At 35.5% G+C, this 24268-nt stretch overlaps 1 protein-coding gene and 1 pseudogene across 1 annotated transcript in view; both read right to left on the minus strand.

Moving 5' to 3' along the window:
- Positions 1-24268, minus strand: part of MEF2A (myocyte enhancer factor 2A) — a 95839-nt gene that overhangs the window by 52414 nt on the left and 19157 nt on the right. The window contains 1 exon segment of the mRNA XM_044918230.1: positions 14606-14809. Within this exon segment, the coding sequence (XP_044774165.1) occupies positions 14606-14809 (204 nt within the window).
- Positions 358-987, minus strand: LOC110572367 (annotated as a pseudogene).

Genomic DNA, 24268 nt, shown 5'->3' on the forward strand with positions numbered 1-24268 from the left:
TGTAAAAAAAAAAAAAAAAGAAGATAGCAGGAGGGGAAGAACGAAGGGGGGGGAATCGGAGGGGGAGACGAACCATGAGAGATGATGGACTCTGAAAAACAAACTGAGGGTTCTAGAGGGGAGGGGGGTAGGAGGATGGGTTAGCTTGGTGATGGGTATTAAAGCGGGCAATTTCTGCATGGAGCACTGGGTGTTATACGCAAACAATGAATCATGGAACACTATGTCAAAAACTAATGATGTAATGTATGGTGGTTAACGTAACATAATAATAATATAAATTAAAACAAAACTGATACACTGGTTTTGTTTTTTTTTTTTAAATGAACCAGCCAATTTATTAACCCAGCATCTGTTTTAATGCTTCTGGGTGGAAGCTGACACCTGTCTGGTGATTCTTTGCAGATCTTTTGGTCTCTGGTGTCAGTTTGCAGCCCCTATCTTGGTCCTTTTCCATTGTTTTCAGCACCAAAGCCTTGGAGGACCGGTGGGCTACACTCCTGGAGCCTCTGTTTAAGTGGCTGGGCATGACCCCATTTCTCTGACACCCCCCATAGATCTTGGTTATGGAGCTGACCCCAGCCACGCCCTGTAGGTACAGGTGCTGTGCTGTGGAAGCAGTCCGTGTGCAGAACCAGTTCTCATCAGGGACACCTGGGTGGCTCAGTCGGTTAAGCATCTACCTTCGGCTCGGGTCATGATCCCGGGGTCCTGGGATCGAGTCCCACATCGGGTTCCTTGCTCAGCAGGGAGCCTGCTTCTCCCTCTGACTGACACTCCCCCTCCTTGTGCTCTGTCTCTGACAAATAAATAAAATCTTAAGAAAAAAAAAACAAAAACAGTTCTGATCACAAGGAGCCAGCAAGCTCTTTATGCTATAGTGTCCACCCATTTAGGGACTTTCAGCTCCCCAGACTTTTTCAGGAAGATGGCCAGAGCACTGATGAACTCCTGCTAGTTCATGTCTTTTACAGTGACTCCAGCCATAGTGTGGCCTCTGCACTGCCAGCCAGGAGAAAGGGAGCAATGGGGTTCCCCAGGCACGTAAGTCAGGCATCCTGCCTTCATTCTTGAAGATATTTTCTCTAGGTACAGAATTCTAAGTTGGATTACAACTTCTTCTCAACCCATTCAGGGTATCATTTCATTGACTACAGATTTTCATTTGCTGCTATTTAGAGTCAGCACTCCTTTGAAGATGATCTCCTCTGTTTAAGTTTGTCTCTTTGTCTTTTGTTTTCTGTAGTTTCACTATATCTTAAATCAATCCTGGAAAATTGTCATTATCTCTTCAAATATTGCATCTGCCCCCATTCATATTCATTCTCTCTTCCCCTCCTTCTAGAACGCCAAGAAAAATTTAGGCTAGAATTTCCAACCAATCTTCCCTTTCCTCAACATCTTGTATTTTATACCTTATCTTCTCTTCGTGCTGAGCCTCCAGATAACGTCAGTTCACAAATTCTTCAGCTATGTCAAATATACTTCCAACATATTTACTAAGTTCTTTATTTTGGTTGTGGTTTTTTTCATTGCTCTAAGTATTTCATTCAATTCTGCCGTATCACTTCTAATTTCTGTTTCTTGCAGATACTTTCAAGCTTTTTTATTAAAACAGAGTGAAGCTGTTTATAATCTATGTATAATAATGAGTATCTGAAGCATTTAGAAGTCAGTTTCTGCTATTTCTTCTGCATTTTGCTTATGGTGCCTTGTTTTCTTTTATGGTTGGTCATCTTTGTATGATGGACGCTCTCTGGTTTTAAAAGATTATTTGAAAGAGATTTTTTGATGCCTTGAATAAGGTGCCTTTCTTCAAAAAGTATATCAATTTGCCTCTTCCAGGTACCTGAGGCAAAAGTTTTCCTGGACTTCCTGTGTTAAATGACTTTGGATAATGAGTGATTCCACACAATGCTGGTACTTGTTTTACAACCTCTCAGAGACAGGTTCTCTTTCTTACTTTTCTTATTCTTCTCTTTCCCCCATCTGTTCAGTACAATAGATCTCTCCTTGCAATCTTTTGCAAGTAGGGAAAAGACTGGATTTTTTCCTCTTCCCAAGGTCCCAATTTGATATGGGAGGCAATCCATTAGACTCAGAAACCTACAATTAATGAGTTGCTCTTTGCCTCTGGATTCATCAAAACCTGAAGCTCAGTTTTCAACTGTTTTATCCCAGTGAGCAAATGACTCAGGGTAACCAGAACTTTAAATACTTCTTTACCTCTTACGTTCTTACCTTTTCTTAGATTTTGGTCTGGCATGTTCCTAACAGCTCTTTAACGCTATAAAGAAGTTTTTGTACAATTTATATAGTATTTTTAGTTGTCTTCAGCTGAAGAGTTGGTCCAGATAACCTGACCCAATATTACAGAAATAAAAAAGAAAATTCAATGTTGTTAGGAAAAAATTAATCAAATATTTTCTAATGACATCCACAAAGTTTTTTGATGTTGTATTTGCTTTTTCTTTAAGTTAAATGTGGACAGGAGTCCCACACTTTCCACAGAATTCCACTGCCAAGTTCTTCAAAAAGTTCAACACAGAGCTATCATACAACCTGACAAATTCCACTCTTAGGTAGATACCTAAGAGAAATGAAAACATGTCCATACAAAAACTTGTACACAAATTTCATGGCCACATTTTTGTAACAATCAAAAAGTGGAAATAACCTAATGTCCATCAACTGATGAATGGATAAACAAAATGTGGTGTATCCATACAATGGAATATCATTTTGCCATGGAATGATGTACTGATACATGCTACAATATGGATGAACCTTGAAAGTATTATGCTAAATGGAAGCCAGATACAAAAGGGATTATTTATAAGAAAAATCCAGAATAGGCAAATCCATAGACACAGAAAAAAGGTGTTTGCCAGGATGAGGAGGTAAGGGGAGTTGGGAAATGACTGCCAATGGTTGATGAAAATGTTCTGGAATTAGTGTTCATAGCTGCACAAACTTTTGAATATATTAAAAATTGTATAATTTTAAACGGTGAATTAAAAGTTAATCTCAAGTATGTCTATAATACCCCTTGTGGTAGCCACTAGCTACAGTATGTTGCCTCACTGAACATTCAATCCTTCCATTTCACATGATAGTGAAAGATACTGGGGGCAATGATTTATAAAGATACCAGGCAGTGTGAAAGCACTTTATGCAGGTTGCAGAAAACGCTGGAAATCTTTACCACGATTATGAATAATCACACTGGAATTTGTACCTATTGAGTCCTATACCCAGGTATATTAAGATTACAAGTGAACAGAACTATATGAAACAAAAGCCAACAGAATCTATGAAAACAGCTTTTATACCTTAAAAGAAACCAGCAAAATAATACAACTTCCCCCCCACTGAATAATCTTCTTTTATATAGCAGCCACTTATTCAGATGAACATAAGCTGATGAATGTGCTTTAAAAAAACAAACAAAAACACCTTCTATGATTAAACAATACAGTCTGCTCTACTATACTGTGTTTTGGAATGTAAATTAGGTGCTATGAAACTGGTAAACAGGGAATGGTGTCAGTATAATAAAGAAGTCACTCTGGTTCACTGGGGATTTTTCCTAGGCAAGGGGAGCCAGAAAAGTGGAAACAGAATTAGAACCTTTAGCAGGAGAGGAGAAAGACCTCCTGACAGCAGGAGCATTTATAAAGAAGTAAGAAAAAAGAAAACTGAAAACGAGCGCTTCTGAGAAGTATTCCCAGCCTTGTCGAAGGTTGTAATATTTCCCATGCTCACTTTAATGGCAACCCCCCCCCCCGCTTCTATTGTTTATTGCTACACTGCCATCTGCAGTGTCCTAAGACCCACTATCTCCATTCTAATTAAATGTTGTCAACATTTCTACTCAAGTAATTAATTCTGTGCATTTATAATACCCACTGTGGTAGCCACTAACTACACACTAAGTTGCCTCACTGAGCAGTGCAAGTTCTCTTTTTAATTACTAATTATTTTTTAGTTTGTGTTTCTCAGAACACAAAGTTGCACAGGTTTTGGAGTTTATGAAATTTTTCAGGAATGCATAAACTGCATTACAGCAGAAGCACCTGTACGTTTTTCTTAAGTCTGTTTACTTCTCTAAAGGTTGGAAATAACATGTACTGGGAGTCAATGTGGAAGATGGGGCAATACAGCAATAAAGGCAGTATTTCCAGGGTTATAGAGTATAGAGAATCACATCCCTTCATTCCTTCATTCTTGAGCTTTATTTCCATTTAAACATACTCTATGCTTTTGTCCTTAATAGCTTTGGGTAACATTTGATGAAGCTGTTTTTTGTTTTTTGGTTTTGTTTTTAAGATTTATTTGAGACAGAAAGAGAGTGTGTGCGTGAGCTGGGGGGGAGGGCAGAGGGAAAGGATGAAAGAATCTCAAGCAAGACTCCACACTGAGCATAGCACCCGAAACGGGGCTCGATCCTGTGACCCTGAGACCATGACCTGACTCAAAATCAAGATGGACGCCCAACCAACTGAGCCACCCAGGTGCCCCTGATGAAGTTTTAAGAGTACAAATTAACTGAAGTAAGCAACACTGCTTTTAGTTCAATTTTACAGGTCATTATTAAGCTGTCTGCTGATCTTTGGGAATCCACTGGGAAGAATATCGATGTTCTTTAGCAAAGACTTTGCCTCAAAAGTTCCACAGTCTTTCTGAGATAGACCCAGGGTCTTCAAGAAAACATTATTTAAGTCTTGGTTTTGTCATTGTGTACTTGTAAGATATTGGACCAGTCCTTTGCTTTGTTTGGACTCCTGCTTTCTTACCATTTAAATGAAGTAAGAACTAGATCAGGGTTTTCCAAACCTTCTTATAATACATAAACTCCTTTTAACAATAATTTTGGTCAGTCACTTTTTCATAATAAATAATGATTTTAAGTAAAAATACTTTAAATTGTTACGTTAAAGGAGATATTATAAAGATTATTTATAAAATAATACTTGATCACGTCCACATTATGGTTGAATTCTAAACACTTCCTTTTCTACAAATGATGCTCTCTTAAATTTTTTATAGATCAATTAAGAAGAAGCATGACATGTCAATATACCATAATCTTTAGAACGCAGTCTAAACCTCCACTTTAATCACCCTTCCCCATTCAAACTAAGTGGAATAGCATTCTTCTTCATAAAATCTCAATATTACTAAAGACCTATCATAATTAAAAGATGAGATCTTTAGTCTATTTTTAAAAGTTACAATCTTCTTTTAAAACGCTGATAATCTGCTGTCAGATTAGTATTCTTGTAACAATTATTTGACTACCTAAACTTTTAAACACCTCTAAAGGCTGCCCAATGCCCATAAGACAAATGTCAAACACCACAGACTGATATTCAAGGCACTCTATCAACTACACCCAATCTGTCTGTTCCTTACCTTAATTATTCACCTATACAAACTCTTTATTCCAAAGAAATGTGTATGATGTGTAGTAATATTAAGATTTATTTTTACTGTATGATATGTATATCCAGTGTTTCTAGCACCATTTATTGAAAAAACTTTCCTTTTCTCACTGATTTACCTTAGCCCTTTTGTCAAACATCAATTAACCATGAATGTATGGGTCTATTTCTGAGGTCTGTGTCCTGTTCCACTGAGCTACAGGTCTATCCCCACCTAATGCAAATACAAACTTTCTGGATTAAGGTCGCTTTATAGTACGTCTCAGAGGTGGAGTATCTAGCTAGAATAAGCCAATCAGCACTTCCCATCTTCTCCTCACCACCATGATTAGTGTACTGCAGGGCGGAGTGTGGAAGCATGTTATCTAAGCCAGCGTAACAGAGTTAATTTTAGAGTATTTGGTGAAAACTCTAGGACACAACTAATCTCTGATGCTTTATATTGGTGCTTAACAATATGGTAGCCACTAGCCACATGTGTTTACTTAATTAAAGTTAAAAATACAGTTTCTCAGTTGTACTATTTATATTTCAAGAGCTCAACAGCTACATATGACTCATGGCTACCATACTGGACAGCACAAATAGAGAACATTTCCATCACCACAAAAAGTTCTACTGGGTAATGCTGCTACAGATGACGCCATGTGCGGATGTAAGGTCGGGAGCTGCCACTGTCAACATGCAGTAGCCAGCATCAGGACAAAGCTGATGCCTGAGAAAAGGCAGAAACCTGGAGCCCAATACAACAGAGCAGCGCCTAATCTCTACCACACTGCTGTGTTTTTTTGTTACGTGATATAACACCTACCCCTATCTTAAAGGCGAGTTTCAGTCAGGTCTTTGTTACCTGGAATTAGAAACAACCTGACTAATATAAAATAGGTTTCAAAATGCTTTCACAGGGTGCCTGGCTGACTTGGTCGGTAAAGAATGCAACTCTTGATCTCCAGCTTGTGAGTTTGAGCCCCATACTGGGTGCAGAGATAACTTAAAAATAAAAAATCTTTTTAAAAAATGCTTATGCATACATTATTTTAATTGATCCTTAAAACCCACAAGATTGAGAACTTTAATACTGCTCTCTTTTCCTACTATTAAACAGGTACCATAAATATTCAATAAATAACAGATTATTTTAGCAAAGAAATGCTAATTATAAATACTAAACATAGAAATTTATTTTGGATCACAATAAGTAAAGTATCAAATAATAGAATTTGAGAATTAACACCTTTCACAAAATGCCTAAACCCTCACCTAAAACCCTTACTTTCTGCTGTCCTACAGAACATAACTGATAGAATTTTTTTATACCCCAAAGTAACAGAACAATTTTTAAAAACTTAATTCAACTATAACAAATATGATAAATAGCACTAAAAATATTTTAATTATATCATACAATGAAACAATCCTATATGAACACTGGTAGCATGAAAAAGCAAGCTGATTTTTTAAATTCCTGTACAATACTATTTACTATTTCTAAGCTTTTTTGCAGAATATAAACATTTTTGAGGTTTTCAAGAGGCTTTGGAAATAACAACTCAAGCCCAGAAATTACCACAAAATAACAAAGCAGTTATATGAAAAGAAAATTTCTATAAAAACAAGGCATGAGAGAATAATATTCCCTGTTGAATTATAAAAGGTTATTTCCAATATGAATTCAAGCTTTGGTTTATTCTCTAAGACTCAAACTTGTAGCTTATTTACCAAGTTTCAAGAATCACTAACATTTAAAAAACAATCTTAAAAGTATACCTTCTGATCTTTTACTGCCAATTAAAATAAGAATTTATAGGAAATATTCTTTGAGTAAAGAAATATAATCACACATCAGTGTGCCTACACATATGATTTTTCATAGAATATCCTTAGTATACACAAGTGTCAAAGCACATATCAAAAACTGATTTGATTCACAAAATTAACCCACCAAACAAAACCTACAAAATTATAAATTATTTTCCAAAATATAAAAAGTTCATACTACCATTTGGAATGGTTTACAGGTCAAGCACTGATTGTGTATTTTAAATTTAAAAGTAGGGTTATGACTAATCTATGCTAAGAAGATACCTCTCTTTCTTTAGACTCTAGATCCCTTGAATTTCTCTCAAAACTGAGCTACAAAAATAACTTCAAGCTTATAGCTCTAATAGTAATATAGTATTTATATGCTGAATGATTACAATTTGATGGGAAACATCAAAATCTTGTGATTCTAAGTGTCTTGAATCTATACTGAAATGTATCCAACAAAGGAACTTCTGTAGTAAGATAATAAAACAGCGAACACATCATCTTTTTAGGAAAACAGCAGAAATATGGCCAGTTATTCCCAGTGTCTAGCACAATGCCCTGTACATGGTATGATAAATATCAGTACATTAAAAATGTAAAAATAATGCATTATATTCAACATTTTCACCCTTTTCCTCCTCCCTTCCTTTAAACCCCTTTCAAAAAAAAAAAAAAAATTACAAGTGTGATTTGAACACAATGTATTGCTTGGGAAGTGCAAGAGAGTCAGTAAAACCTAGACACAGCTCTTTCAATAGCTACCCAAGCCTTCAGGAGAAAGTCAAGGGCCTCAGACACCTCTCTGGGATCTGGTTTACTTCCCAGGTCTTGGCTATTTCCACTCTTCACACTATATTACTACAGCTATACTTGTCTGAAGTTAACTCCATAAAATAACTGTATTATGTCTCATTTCCTAATTTCCACATAAGCTGCCCCTTTGAGCTAGAACACCCTTCTTCTACCCCTTTCCCTCTCCAACCCTGTCCTTTAAAGGACTAAGATGATGGTGTCACCTCTAGAGGAAGTTTTCTCTGACCACTCCCCCAATCCTCTGTACCCCTTTTCTCACTGGCCAAAAATTTGGCTAATGTAGCAAAGAACTTCCAGAGGAAAAAGAACAACTTAACTAACTGTAACTACTAAAACACTCAATCCCTAACACAAAGGGACATAAAAAGGATATATAGGTATTCACTGATGAACACGAGAAATGCATTAGAGAAATGTAAGCTGTATTATAAAGTGATAGATCTCATCCCTTTCCCGCATGAACTCCCATTTATATATCAAAAACATCAATCTCTGATGGGAGAAAAATCTGACCTCAAGAAAATAAAAATCACACGCAGAGATGCACAGTTCCTTAAAAAGCACATACATGAAAACCAATAATTGTATGATAAATAATAATATTTAAATACATAGTAAAAACAAAAAGAGTCAAACTGAAATTGCAAGAGCTACGGTGATTGCTGTGTGAGGTGATGGTGCAGGACAAGTGAGAAGAGGAGGAGGGCCATGAGGATTGCGTGCCTCACCCTGTGTGTCCTGCTGCGCCAGGCTCTGTTAGGAATAAAAGAGCAGGGCAGGGGGCTGGAGGTGGAGGGAAGCTTTGTCTTGTCTTCAGATGTCTCATTATTTTTCCCCTTTCCCTGCCGCTCCACTGCAGCCCTGTAAAACATTAGGCAAGCCTCTTAAATACTCCCTGTCTGTTCCATTCCTCATCTGTAACACGGGGAGAAGGAAAAAAAAAAAAAAACTGGCTCAAAAAGGCTCTCTGAGAACATTATAATACTGTCAGAAAACCGAAGCATAATCATGCCTCCGATTCTATAAGGTCAGTACTAGATGATCTCAGGAGACAAAAGTCATTTATCTTTCTGTTTTGCTCAACTGAGGAACTGTAATCCATCGCCCACACATCCCCACCAGACCCCATAAATACATTCAAAGAAGCACTTATAACCATGTAGCAGTGAATTGAAAGATAACCCATTAGTAATATGTCCCCTAGTTTGGAATTCACACCAAAATCGGCATGCTTTTTGGATTGCTTCTTAGAAGGTCTTAAAAGTTACACTTTGTGCTTACTCACTGCTTAAAATTATTTATGAGAATGTTCTTGGAAATAAAAATATTTAAGAAGCTGGGTGACCATTGCCCAGAGACTGCACATTAACTCAAAGCTTTGAGTCTCACTGCACTTAGGACAAGTTAATTCGAGTTCATACAGTATTACTCAGACCTCCCCCCAGGAGTTTTTGCTTCAGTAGGTCTGATGTAGGGCCCACGAGCTTAGATTTCTAACAAGTTCTCTGGTGACACTGCTGCTGCTGGTCCGGGGTCAGGGTACCACACTCTGAGAGCCATGGATTTTAAAATAATGTACTCCTGCCATGGTCAACTTTCACTGTGAGCTGTTTTTATTTAATAATTGGTAGATGCATCATATATTGATCCCGTCTTCCTCTCTTTTAAGATATTGATCATTTCTAAATTCCTTTGTAATCTGAAAGTAGGCAGGAATAATTAAGACTCAAAAAAAGCAGATTTTCTCTTTCTTTAGAATCCAAATTATTGTCATCTTACTTCATTTATCACTGTGTCTCAAATTCCTCATCTGTGAAATGGGGACAATAAGAGGGTTCAATAAGATAAAATAAATAAAAGCCCCTGGAACAGTACCAGGTTATGTTAGCAACTAGATAAATGTCATCTATTATTCTTACTGCAATTATCCCCACTCATTTTCCATTTATTATTGAGGAAAACTCATTCATGTTTGCTACATGTTATACATCACTGACTTATATACAAAATCCTTATCCATTTCTGGTGAAATGTTCTGGAGCTCCAATGGGTTCAATAAACTGGGGAGCAAAGGGAGGTTATAATGTCAAAGAGCCAGGTTCTAATCCTACTTCTGCCACTAAATTGCTACATGACTCTGGGCAAGTCATTTAATGGAGTCTCAATCTCCACTTCTGAAAAAGCTTACCTTGGATATGAAGCTCAAACGAGAAAATGCAAGAGGAATTTTTTTTTAAGTACTACAGTATTCCTGTCATGAGGAAGATACCTCTATCTGGGAACAGTTTATAAGATATCAACTAAAGAGATAAGTAGCCACGGTCTCTTACATTCTTAAATAACAGCACAATGATATGAATCACCACATAAGCTATTTGCTGAATATTCTCCAATATCACCAAGTCATAACTATTTTTAAAATATTATATGCAGGAACATATAATATTTCAAATATTCCTGCAAAGTGAAAGAAAGAGAAAAGTGGATACAAAAGTAATCTCAGGGATTTACTAAGTAACAGCTGCTAAAATCCTCACTTCTTGGTTTTAGCATAATTTTTATTTTGATGCAGAACCCTTCTATTGGTCCTAGGCTTTTGTTTAGCATAAACACAAAGTATACATACACACACGTGTATGAATAATGGTGACCAACTGGTGAGTTTCATTACTAGTTTCTAATACTCTAAGATGAATCCAATGTTCTTATAAAATTGCATACTACAGTTCACAAGCTTTAAATCTTAATTTACTGAAAAGATACATGGGGGTTATAACATTGTTTTTGTACATTTCAATTAAATTACCAAACAAAAAGTGAGCCACATATTTTTGTTATCAATGCTTAATAACATGGAAAGATATAATGTATCTCTCTGATGACATTCTTTACAGAATGTCTCCTAATGAAATATAGGAAATAAAGTAGTAAAACTCATCTTTTGTAAGGAACTCCTAAAAAGCCGTGTATAAGCATTTTCAAATAAGATGCCATTAACACAGCAGCAATACTCTCCATTATAAAGAAATCCAGTTATGAAGTCTCTTATAAAGTTTATCTTAACGACACTCTCCTAATTTAACTAATGTGTAAGTTTCCATTTTCATTTATTTAGCTTTCTCAATATAGGAGATATATATGTCCCACAAGACACTACAGACTTCAAAATATCCGAATGCAATTTAAAGTATGTGAATGCTGTTGATTTTTTAAAAAGCCATATAGAAGTAATTTTTTATCAACTATAATTGTTGAAATTAAAATTTTAAGAAACTAGTTTTAAAATATAAGTAATGTGAAACAAGGGACAGCAAAGACAGAACACCATTCTGTAGATGGGTTTCTAATACTCGAGGTTAAAATCAAAAGATAGATAAAATGTGAGCTTATCAACATAATATCAACTACTTTTAATATACTATTTCACTGTTCCCAGAAACCATACTAGATCTAATTCCATAGGCCTAATACATGCACATCCTTGCAGGCGTGGCTTTTCAGTAATATGGGGGAAAGTAAAATGCTACTCATCTTAAAGACTAACTTACATGCAATAGGAAATAGGTGAATTCAGGTTAGAGGCCTTATGAAGGTTGTGCTCAAAGTTTTCACTTAGTCTCACTGTGGACCATATTACATTAGGAAACACTCTAACATGGGTCACTTATAGTTGTTTACGGTTCCATTTACTGCTGATGAACTCAGTCCCAGGAGATGGCTTTTTCAGCCATCTAGAAAGTTATGTCAACTTATCAGAAGTTTACAGATATAAAATCTTCAGCTGATACAAGTGTATCTCACTGGTTTACAAAACTATGGGTAGAAAGAAGAGTCTTGAGGCCTGAATTAGAAAATCGCTAAATAACATCACTTTGCAGAGTCCATGGTACACAGGAGCCCCTCGAATATTTCTGTTAAATAAACAAATGGACAAAAGTATTCTTCCAATTACTACAACTATTTGAGAGGAAACTATATGAAAAACTGTATGGCAAAAATACTTACAATGGTATTCTCATTCTTTAAATGAGATACTTGTAAAGCACTTGGAAGCACCTGGCCCATAGGAAGCTCTGTATGTATTTGTCATTACTCTTGTCCTAGAATCTTAGTTTGGTTCACAACAATCTTTGTAGCTGCAACGTATAAGCCATGACCACCACTGATAAAAGGAACTCAGATATGTGCACAGCACTAGTGAGGCTGCAGTTGCATTACTTTCATATGTGGAAGAAAGAATATCTAGGATAACCACTATTGTTTTATAATGAAGATTAATTCAGGAAGCTTAACATTCAAGGTAAATTCAGCCTTATAATTTATCCTACCAACAAACTGATCCCTTATAAGCCAATGTGTCTTCTATAAATTGTATTTATATAATTCAGAACTCCATAAAGAACTACTGATAATATTCATGTTCACTTGTATCTAAGAAATTCAATTAAAAAGAAAACATCAAAATCCCAATTGATAATTGACCTGCAAAAGTTTTCCTTCACACTGAAGTAAACTGTAATACAGGAGACTGCTAAAACATGTTTGGGATTTACTCTCTTACACTTTGATTGCTGACCACAACAGAGATGAAGACTGAGGTAGTTTGGAAATTCTGTGAGGATTAAATCAGACTATATTCTTCATATTCTCTAAGGAAGTAAGCTTTAGGCTGTGCGAAGCACCCTCAACTTCCAGGGGCCAAGAACAACAACTGCTGCAATGAAAGAGCAGAGTAGTTAGGGTTAAGGAGGTGGCTGCCTTCTACAACGAAACTAGCTTGAATATCTATCTGTTGGCATTATTAAAGTCAACTCTATTTCTTTGACTTAGGCAGTGGAGCGTTTGATAAGATACAGAGATTTTTAAAATAAGATGTCATTTTAAATTAAACACACCAGGGATCCTCTCCATTACAAGGGAATCCAGTTATGAAGGCTCTGATAAAGATTACCCAAATAATGATCCCATAATTTATAAAATCACGATTCAAAATGTATTATGGTATGATCGGGAAAGAGTCTAATTTGTATTGCACATAAGTGGTAAGATATACACAAATGCTAAATAATATAAAGTAACTTAAAACTGATATAATCATAACTGCATTAAGGGGTTTGGCTAAGATGTAACCATGTTGTTTAACTGAAGTGATCAACAAAAGCAAAATCAAAAGCTTCGTACACATTTCAGGGGATGTTCATAGTAATGAACCATTTAAATAAAACTGTGGGGAACAAGCAACAGAGATGAGTTGTAGCTGTAATTATAAGATGCTTTTACTTCTCACTGCCAACAACTGATTAACTGCTAAGAAGTAACAGAAGTGTTTTTTTAATTATATGTAGCAGATTTTTTTTTTTTTTGCAGTAACAAACTAAATCAATTACTGTCCAAAAAGGAATGGTTGCAGTAGAGTAGTAGGTATAGGGGAAATTTTAAATGCATTTAATCAGTAGAGGCAGGTAAATTAGATTCCTACACAATAAAATAGTTAAAGAAGCTTTATCTTAATTTTAATTACTCAAATAAAATCTACACTAGGACTTCATTTCTTCCTTTGTAGTTAGTTCTGCATTGTTTCACACAGTTTTAGTATTTTCACCAAGGAAATCCCTAATTTACTGAAACAGTTCTCTAATATTACAAAAACCAAGCCAAAGTATATAACTTTTGAAGTAGTGGGGAAAAAGTTCCCTCTTTTGAATAAAAATGAAACAAAATCTCTAAATGTAAACAAAAAGACAAAAGTATTAAACTAATTTAAAATGCCTTTAGAAATATGAATGGAAAATTATCTTTTATAAAAATATTTTACAGAAGAGAATTAAAGGGGAAAGCATACAGATTCTCCTTTTTGAAGGTTTTGTTTTAAAACACTATTTCTGAGTAAGACGGAAATAATTCCAAAAAATTCTTTTTATTTTCACTTTAACTAGGTTGGCAGAATTATTAGAAATACTGAAGGACAGCAGATAAGGAAAAAAAAAAAAGTGGAGAATCTCTTCCCCCCCCAACAAGTAAAGTACTAGTCACAAAACAGAAATATTATTTATGTCATTTTCTTCCATTTCATTAGTGTTTAAAATTGTGGGTAGTCACTGACACAATGAAATGATTAAGACATATTAAAACTGTAACTTCATACTATCCCAAGTGATACAGTTTCTTATAATATTAACTTTAAAACTCATACAAAATATCATAGGTAAAATGTATTATACTGCTGTACATAGTACAGGATATGTTTATAGCATAAGTGGGTCATTACATAGCAATAATCAGATCCTTCTAACAAATGAGTCAGAGAAAAAAATATATATGTATATATTATTATAGCAATAATTAGATCATCCCAAGAACTGATTTGGAGAAAAAAAAATTTTTTACATATGTATATAAAAATATATTTTTGTGTATTTTATATGCATATAAAACTGATTTATAATTTGGATGTGAAGCAATCTGACAGTTTTAAAAGTTATTAAATGGAAACCTTAATTATATCTTCAATTTAGGCATTACTAGAATATATGTGTTACCTCAACAATATCCGAGTTGGTTCTGCTTTCGTGAGGTTCATTATACTCTGTATACTTGAGAAGAACTTTGTCCATGTCAGTGCTGGCATACTGAAACAGTTTGTTAGAGCTGTTGAAAATGATGAGTGCTATTTCACAGTCACAGAGCACACTAAGTTCATAGGCTTTCTTCATTAATCCAAACTTTCTCTTTGTAAAAGTAACCTAGACAATCAAAGAAAAAAAAGGTGTATTTTTAGTAAAAGCATTAGTAGTACTTGAATATAGGCTATCTAAAGATACTGAGTCAGATTCCAAAGTTGAAAAAGGTTCCTAGCCTCATGTTCCACATGAGCCTCTTTACTCCCCCCATCTGCCACAAGACTATAGTCCTACATTTAACTTATAACTCCTGATAAAGCACTCTCCTGAGGAAGTTTTCCTTTATCCCTGGCTGCCAATCTGCTGCAGAAGGCAAAGAACCAGAGGACACACACAGTTGACCACTGGCCCCTTATCATCCAGTTTAAAATTCACAGTCTAGGGTCAACAAATTCCCCAATGTCCTCAAATTCTTCTTTGACTATTTCTTCGTTTCCAACTGAAACCTGTCACCTGAAGTCCTCTCAAATAGAGACCAATTTTTGTCGGTTTGTTTTAAATATTACATCCACTATGGTCAAGAGCCTGAAAGATAAGTAAGTCCTTTTTGCTCTCTATTCTATCTTACAAGTTAATTTTTCTTCCCCTTCAAAAGCCCCAGGTATTTTGAAGGTCACACCATGAAATTTATACCACCCAATAATTCTCCTTGTGATGGGCACCAAGTGACCCCCTCATGTACTGATAACTCTCACCTGGTACTTCTCTTTCTATCCCTACTCTTATCTCTGGTGACTTCAGTATCTGAGTAAAAAAAAAAATCATTGCAAAAACCTCCCCCAACCTCCAAATGATCCACTTCCACCACATGTCAAGCACCCACTCCTACTGTCACACCTTTAACTCTGCCATCACCAATAATCACATCACCTCTAAAATCTCAATTTCATGTATTCCATTTTGCCTACTATCTAGCTCTATTTTGTATTATCTCTCCAGAAATTTTTTAACCTTTATCCAGTCCTCCAATCCATTTACCTCACCAGTTTGTTACTGTCTCTTCTCATGTCCTTTCTTCCCTCACTGAAGTGCATGTGCCCCTTCAAATGACTATGCTTGTATCCTTTGGATAACCAAGTGATATTTTTGAAACATAAATCAAATTGTTTAAGAAGTATAGAGCTTTTTACTGCACTGAAAGTAATATCCAAACTCATTAAGTAAACAAAATAAATTCTCTGGCCTCAAACTCTCTGTCTGAAGTTATTTCCCATCACTCTCCTTTACATCCATGAAGCCTCAATGATGTGTCTGTGTGTGTACTTATGTGCATGTGTGTGTCTTCCTTAACCACCAGCTCCTTTCTTCTTTAGGAACTTTGCTATTTTCCCTCCTTGTGGAACACTCTTCACACTACATGTGCCTACTGGTTCCTTTCCTCACCTTGTGAAAATAGATCTCTTATCATTATTTAATCTTTTAAAATATCCTCACAATATAAATACACAAATAGATAATTTTATATAAATGCATATATATGGAAATAGTGTTTTATGGTTGCCTCCCTACTTTCCCCTGCACCAACATAAACCTCTTTACCAGTGTTTTCAACTCAGTATTTTTCATTCCCACACTTTTGCACAAGATCATATAACCATATTCACATATACATGTATACATACATAAGGGATTTGGCAGCATTTGACAAAACAGGGACTCTATCAATACTCTTTATTTTACTCATTCACCCACACCTTGTGGATATGCCTCTAAGTCAAATGGTATACACTAAAGTACTTTTTCATATAAATGTTACAACTGCTTTGCTAGTATGACAGATGTAAAATAAAAATCTCATTTAATATATACTTCCTAACTAGTAGTGGTTAGATATCTTTTTTTTATATTTGTTGTCATTTGGGATTTGCTTTCTCTATACTTCCCATCTTTTGACCATTTTCATACTCTGTGATTTTTTTACTTATGTAAGTAAAAGCTCCTTAGACAGATATATTAACTATGTTTTACAAATACTTTCTCAAATTTCCCACTTACATGTTAACTTTGTTCACATATTTGTCATTAAAAAGTTTTAAACTTCTATTACTGATTTCAATACTGTTTCTCAGAATCCTGGCATGGTATCATACCATTTTAAGAATATAATGAATATAAGAACGCCATTATTAAAACTATTTAATAGTAGTTTTATTATTACTATTGATAAATGAAATTTTTGAAATCATTTATGTCTTGAGATGCACTTAGACGTACTTTCTGCACTTAAAATTCTGAATTTAGCAAAGGTTTAGTCAGAAATGTTTTTCCATCACTTCTAGTACTAAGAAGAGGAAGAAAATGACAATCACCAAAGCATTTCTTCCAAGAATAATTCTTACTCTACTCAAAGGCTTTCAAATTAAGTGAGCTATGAACAAGACAGTATTAAAATTGAGACAAGCAATGCTGCTTCAGAATATCCATTAAGCATGACTGGAGAAAATTCTTTAAAACAAAAAATAGGGGTGCCTGGATGTCTCAGTCAGTTAAGCATCAGCCTTTCGCTTAGGTCATGATCCCAGGGTCATGGGATTGAGCCCCACAGCAGGCTCCCTGCTCAGCCAGGAGTCTGCTTCTCCCATTCCCCCTCCCCCTGCTCATGCTCTCTCTCTCAGATAAATAAAATCTTAAAAAAAAAAAAAAAAAAGATAGTTCACTATCAGTAAAAAGAGTATGCCAGTCCCTGCTGTCCTTTCCAAAAATACTTATTCAAAAATATTTCTTCTAAGTTATCAGTAAGAAGGCGTTCAAGATGAAGGAAGGAGTCAGTGGAGGAAGGGACTCAATTTAAAACAATATCCTCTCTACTCCTCCAATTTACCATAGGTCTAAAAGAGCTGCTTCAGTAGCTAGAAAAATGTGTACAAGAACACACTTCTATTTCAATGATGACACCAAAGACATTACACTGAAAACTAGAATATTAATAATTCACTTTCAACTTTCATAAATGAAATCTTTCTCATTTTATCTATAGCACTTAGTCTATTTTTAAACACTCTGGTTTACTGCCAGCAACTTATAGGAGATTAATAATATAAAATTAACTTTATATTCTTATAAACTGTTTTGTCATCCCCTTATTTTGCAATAACTTCAAATTTACAGAAAATTTTCAAAAAACACAACATTTTTGATATATCTTCAACCAAACTCCCCACCTATTAACATTTTACCAGGTTTGCCTTGCCTAAATAAAACACACACAATTTTTTTTTCTGAATCCTTTGGACTAAGGAAGAGGTTACAAGGTCCCTTTGCCCCTAAATATTTTCTTAAAAACAAGGACAAACAAAATTATCAAAATCAGAAAACAAGGATATAGCACTATTATCTAATCTACAAACATTATTCAAATTTCTCAATTATCCCACTAATTTCCTTTTTTTTCCCCTAGTACAGGATCCAATCCAGAATCCGATGTTGCTTTCTGAAAACTGCATCCTTTTTTTTAAATTTTATTTTATTATGTTATGTTAATCACCATACATTACATCATTAGTTTTTGATGTAGTGTTCCATGATTCATTGCGTATGGCGAGGGAAGCAAGGGCAAAAATGAACTATTGGGACTTCATCAAGATAAAAAGCTTTTGCACAGCAAAGGAAAACAGTCAACAAAACCAAAAGACAACCGACAGAATGGGAGAACATATTTGCAAATGACATGTCAGATAAGGGCTAGTATCCAAAATCTATAAAGAACTTATCAAACTCAACACCCAAAGAACAAAGAATCCAATCAAGAAATGGGCAGAAGACATGAACAGACATTTTTCCAAAGACATCCAAATGGCAACAGACACATGAAAAAGTGCTCAACATCGCTCGGCATCAGGGAAATCCAAATCAAAACCTCAATGAGATACCACCTCACACCAGTCAGAATGGCTCAAATTAACAAGTCAGGAAATGACAGATGTTGGCGGGGATGTGGAGAAAGGGGAACCCTCCTACACTGTTGGTGGGAATGCAAGCTGGTGCAGCCACTCTGGAAAACAGTATGGAGGTTCCTCAAAAAGTTGAAAATAGAGCTACCATATGATCCAGCAATTGCACTACTGGGTATTTACCCCAAAGATACAACTGTAGTGATCCAAAGGGGCACGTGCACCCCAATGTTTATAGCAGCAATGTCCACAATAGGCAAACTATGGAAAGAGCCAAGATGTCCATCAACAGATGAATGGATAAAGAAGATGTGGTGTATATACACAATGGAATATTATGCAGCCATCAAAAAAACCCCGAAATCTTGCCATTTGCAATGACGTGGATGGAACTAGAGCGTATTATGCTAAGTGAAATTAAGTCAATCAGAGAAAGACATATATCATATGATCTCACCGATATGAGGAATTCTTAATCTCAGGAAACAAACTGAGGGTTGCTGGAGTGGTGAAGAGAAATGAAGGAGTCGATCCCATTTACAATTGCACCCAAAACTATAAGATACCTAGGAATAAATCTAACCAAAGAGGCAAAGAATCCGTACTCAGAAAACTATAAAATACTCATGAAACAAATTGAGGAAGACACAAAGAAATGGAAAAACATTCCATGCTCATGGATTGGAAGAACAAATACTGTGAAGATGTCAATGCTACCTAGAGCAATCTACACATTCAATGCAATCCCCATCAAAATACCATCCACTTTTTCCAAAGAAATGGAACAAATAATCCTAAAATTTGTATGGAACCAGAAAAGACCCCGCATAGCCAGAGGATTGTTGAAAAAGAAAAGAAAAGCTGGCAGCATCACAATTCCGGACTTCAAGCTCTATTACAAAGCTGTCATCATCAAGACAATATGGTGCTGGCACAAAAACAGACACACAGATCAATGGAACAGAATAGAGAGCCCAGAAATCGACCCTCAACTCTATGGTCAAGTAATCTTTGACAAAGCAGGAAAGAATGTCCAATGGAAAAAAAGACAGTCTCTTCAACAAATGGTGTTGGGAAAATTGGACAGCCACATGCAGAAGAATGAAACTGGACCATTTCCTTACACCACACACAAAAATAGACTCCAAGTGGTTGAAAGACCTCAATGTGAGACAGGATTCCATCAAAATCCTAGAAGAGAACACAGGCAGCAACCTCTTCGACCTCAGCCGCAGCAACTTCTTCCTAGAAACATCGCCAAAGGCATCCTCTTTAATCTGACCATTTCCTCAGTTTTTGTCTTTCAGGACCTTGGTACTTGTGCAGAATACAGGCCATTTATATTATCATATGTCTCTCAATTTGACTTTGTCTAATGTTTCTTTCTGATTAGGTTTTTTTTTTTTTTTTAAAGATTTTATTTATTTATTTGAGACAGAGAGAATGAGATACAAAGAGCATGAGAGGGAGGAGGGTCAGAGGGAGAAGCAGACTCCCTGCCGAGCAGGGAGCCCGATGCGGGACTCGATCCCGGGACTCCAGGATCATGACCTGAGCCGAAGGCAGTCGCTTAACCAACTGAGCCACCCAGGCGCCCTCTGATTAGGTTTTGACTACATTTTTGGCAGGAACAACTTAGAAGTGATGTTCTGTCCACAATATATCACCTGAAAATCCACATGACATCTATTTGTCCTGAAACTGGTATTGTTAACTTGGTTAAGGTAGTGTCTGTCAAAATTTTTTCCCCTGCAAAGTTACTATTTTCCCTCTTGTAATTAATAAGTATCCTGTGAAAATTTCTATGTAAATATCCTATTTATCAAACTTTAACAAACTGATTGTAACATCCATTCTTGATTCTTGCCTAAAAAATTACTATGGTGGTTGTCAAATGGGGGTTTTCTAATTTTATAATACATAATACCTACATTTACTACTATTTGCATTTTATTTATTTATTTTTTTTAAGATTTTATTTATTTATTTGAGAGAGAGAGAGAATGAGAGAGAGCACATGAGAGGGGGGAGGGTCAGAGGGAGAAGGAGACTCCCTGCTGAGCAGGGAGCCCAATGCGGCACTCGATCCAGGGACTCCAGGATCATGACCTGAGCCGAAGGCAGTCGCTTAACCAACTGAGCCACCCAGGCGCCCCTACTATTTGCATTTTATTATAAGACAGTTTGCTTTTCCTCCATGTATGCATTTACTCATTCATGTCAGTGTTAACTCATAGGTTATCTTACTCTATCATTATAATCAATGTCTTTATTTCTTTTGATGTTTAAATTGTCTTTGATTTTACCAATGAGAGACCCACTATGCTGGCTCCTGCGTGCATTTGACATGTTCCCAATATTCTCTGAACTTCAGGCACAGTGAGATGTTCCAGGGAACTACAATTATATGTAAGCTGGACCTTTCTAACCTACCTCCCTTTTCAAACACCTTCTCTATAACTCCCTGAACAAACATCTCATTTCCACTTACTTGTTTTCCTGCTTTCCTTCAGTAATCTTAAGGTTTCACTTGAATCTAGTCTTCTGTCATCACTGTGTAATTTAGTCTTTGTTTTGATATGTTATCTTTTTTTTTCTTTCTGGAGTTTAATCACTTTGTTTCATCGTTATACCTTTGAAAAAATCCAATTCTATTCTTAGTATTTCCAAATTCTGAATGATGATTTTTTTTAATCCGTCACATTTCTAAACACTTATTTATGGAGAACTGTTTCAGCTTGGAATTATCATTTATCAGATTTTTTTCTATTTTTTCATTGTTTGGGGGCAACAAGTTCATCACCTGAACAGCTATAAATTATCATTTTGTTTTCTTCTTTATAGTAGTTTGCATAGGTGAAGATTACTGGCCTCACTGAATTGCAATAGAAAGAACTGACAGTGGGAGGGTGGAGTTCAGTATGGTCTCTTTAATGGAAGTCTTTTTTTAAGGTATCAGCAGTAGGGAGAGGAGTTTTGTATCATTCAATATATTTTTTTATATTTTTTTTATCTTGAAGGATTTCTGTATCTCTTCCCTTCTTTTCCATTCAATAAGCACTTTCCAAAGATTACCTCTGCCTTCCTTTATATCCTCCTTTCCTCCAAACAGTTACCTTCCCAAGACTACTACTTGGAGTATCACATAAATTTTAAGTCCTTTACCTCTGGTCTGTTTGATCCAAAGTAGTATTTTTCAGAATTTTTGTACTTATTAGGGTAGACTTCCCTTTTTTAGTAATGATTTCAAATCAACTTTAAACAGTCACAAAGTCTTTTCTCCCTTCCACATAGTTTTTCTTGAAGTATGCTTGCTCATGTCAAAGACTTGCAGAAGTTTAAGAAAATAGCACACTGTAACTTGGTAATATTTTCCTAAAGTTAAAATGAATTTGGACATTGTTTGCTTTCTAGTTGTGCCAAGGCTGTAGGTTTCGTATAATTTTATTCGTTCTTCATGCTTTTCTGTATTGATTTTTTTGGAAATTATGTTGAGAGAATCAGGATTTATGCAGCTCCCATTACCTTGATTACTAAGAATTCCTGCCATAAATCTGAATCTTTGTTTTAAATACATGTTATGTCATTTCTGGAGATTTTCTCTGATCCTTTCTTGTCTTTATCCCTTTTAGTCTCTCTTTTGCCTTAGAATCCCCTTTAATACTTCCTGCAGGGCTGGTTTAGTGGTCATGAACTCCTTTTGTTTTTGTCTGGGAAACTCTTCCCACCTAAAGTTAAAATGATATCCTGAATGATAGTCTTGCTGGATACAGTATTCTTGGCTGTAGATTCTTCCCATTCAGCACTTTGAATATATCATGAAACGGCTTTATAAATTACATGAAACACATTAGATATTTAATTTTATTTTAACTATTGTCAAATTTAAATAATCCTTAAAGTATAACTATTTCAGTTTTAGGAAAAATAATTTAGGCAAATTTTAAATTGTCATTTTACCCCCGTTCTACAATCACTATGAAAAAAAAAAAATAGGACTAAAAGCCTAACCTAAAAAGACTCATTACTTCTATAAATTGAGACAAATTTGTTTTACCCTAAATAGTTTTTTGGATTTTGTTATCAAATCTGGGACTCATATAATTCTCTGAATTTAACAAGGTTGGATTGTACCATCTCTAAAAGACCATCTATACTTAAGATCCCAAGTGCCTGCAAAGATTTTTGTATGATATATATTTGGGCATATCTTTGTTGTTGAATTTTTTTGAATTCAACAATTCTAAACATCACTCAAAGTTCATCAACATAAGTATACTCTTAATCCCCTTTATCTATTTCACATATCCTCCCACCCACCTCCACCTCCCTTCTGGCAACCATCAGTTTGTTCTCTGTATTTAAGTCTTTTTTTGTCCGCCTCTTTTTTCATTTGTTTTGTTTCTTAAATTCCACATATGAGTGAAATTGTATGGTATTTCTGTTTCTCTGTCTGCCTTATTTCACTTAGCATTTTACCCTCTACGTCCATCCATGTTGTTGTAAAATGGAATGATCACATTCTTTTTTTGGCTGAGTAATATCCCATTGCATATATATACAATATCTTCTTTATCCACTCATCAGTCAATGGACACTTGGGTTGTTCCCTTATCTTGGTTATTATAAATAATGCTGCAATAAACATAGGGATATATAAATTTTTGTGAATTAGTGATTTTGTTTTCCTTGGGTAAATACCCAGTAGTGTGATTCCTGGATCATAAGGTAGTTCATTTTTAATTTTTTGAGAAGCCTCCACACTGTTTTCCATAGTGGCTGCACCAATCTGCATTCCCACCAACAGTGAACGAGGTTCCTTTTTCTCCACATCCTAACACTTTTTATTTCTTGTCTTTTTGATTCTAACCATTCTGACAGGTTATTAAGGTGGTGATCTCTCATTCTCATTTTGATTTGCATTATCCTGATGACTAGTGATGTTGTTCATGTGTCCATTGGCCATCTGTAGGTCTTCTTTGGAAAAATGTCTATTCAGGTCCTCTGCCTCATTTTTAATCAGATTGCTTGTTTTTTTAGTACTGATTTGTGTAAGTTCTTTACATATTTTGGATATGAACCCTCTGTTGGAGATATCATTTGCAAATATCTTCTCCCATTCAGTGGGTTGCCTTGTTGTTTTGTTGATGGGGGTTTCCTTTGCTATGCAAAAGCTTTTTATTTTGACGCAGTCCCAATAGCTTATTTTTACTTTTGTTTCCCTTGCCTTAGGAGATACCTAGAAAATTGTTTCTACAATTGATTCCCAAGAAATTATTGCCTATGTTTTCTTTTAGGAATTTTATGGTTTTGAGTCTCACATTTAGATCTTTAATCCATTTTGAGTTTAATTTTGTGTATGCTTTCAGACAGTGGCCCAGTTTCATTCTTTTGCATGTAGCTCTCCAGTATTCCCAGCACCATCTGTTAAGAGACTGTCTTCTCTCCATTGTATATTCTTGCCTCTTTTATTGCAGATTGATCATATAAGCATGGGTTTCTTTCTGGGACTTTATTCTAGTCCATTGATCCATATGTCTATTTTAGTGCCAACAGCACACTGTTTTTTATTACTACAGCTTTGCAGCGTATCTTGAAATCTGGGACTGGGATATCTCCAGCTTTGTTGTTC

The sequence above is a fragment of the Neomonachus schauinslandi genome, chromosome 9 (assembly GCF_002201575.2).
Source record: "Neomonachus schauinslandi chromosome 9, ASM220157v2, whole genome shotgun sequence".
Lineage (NCBI taxonomy): Eukaryota > Metazoa > Chordata > Mammalia > Carnivora > Phocidae > Neomonachus > Neomonachus schauinslandi.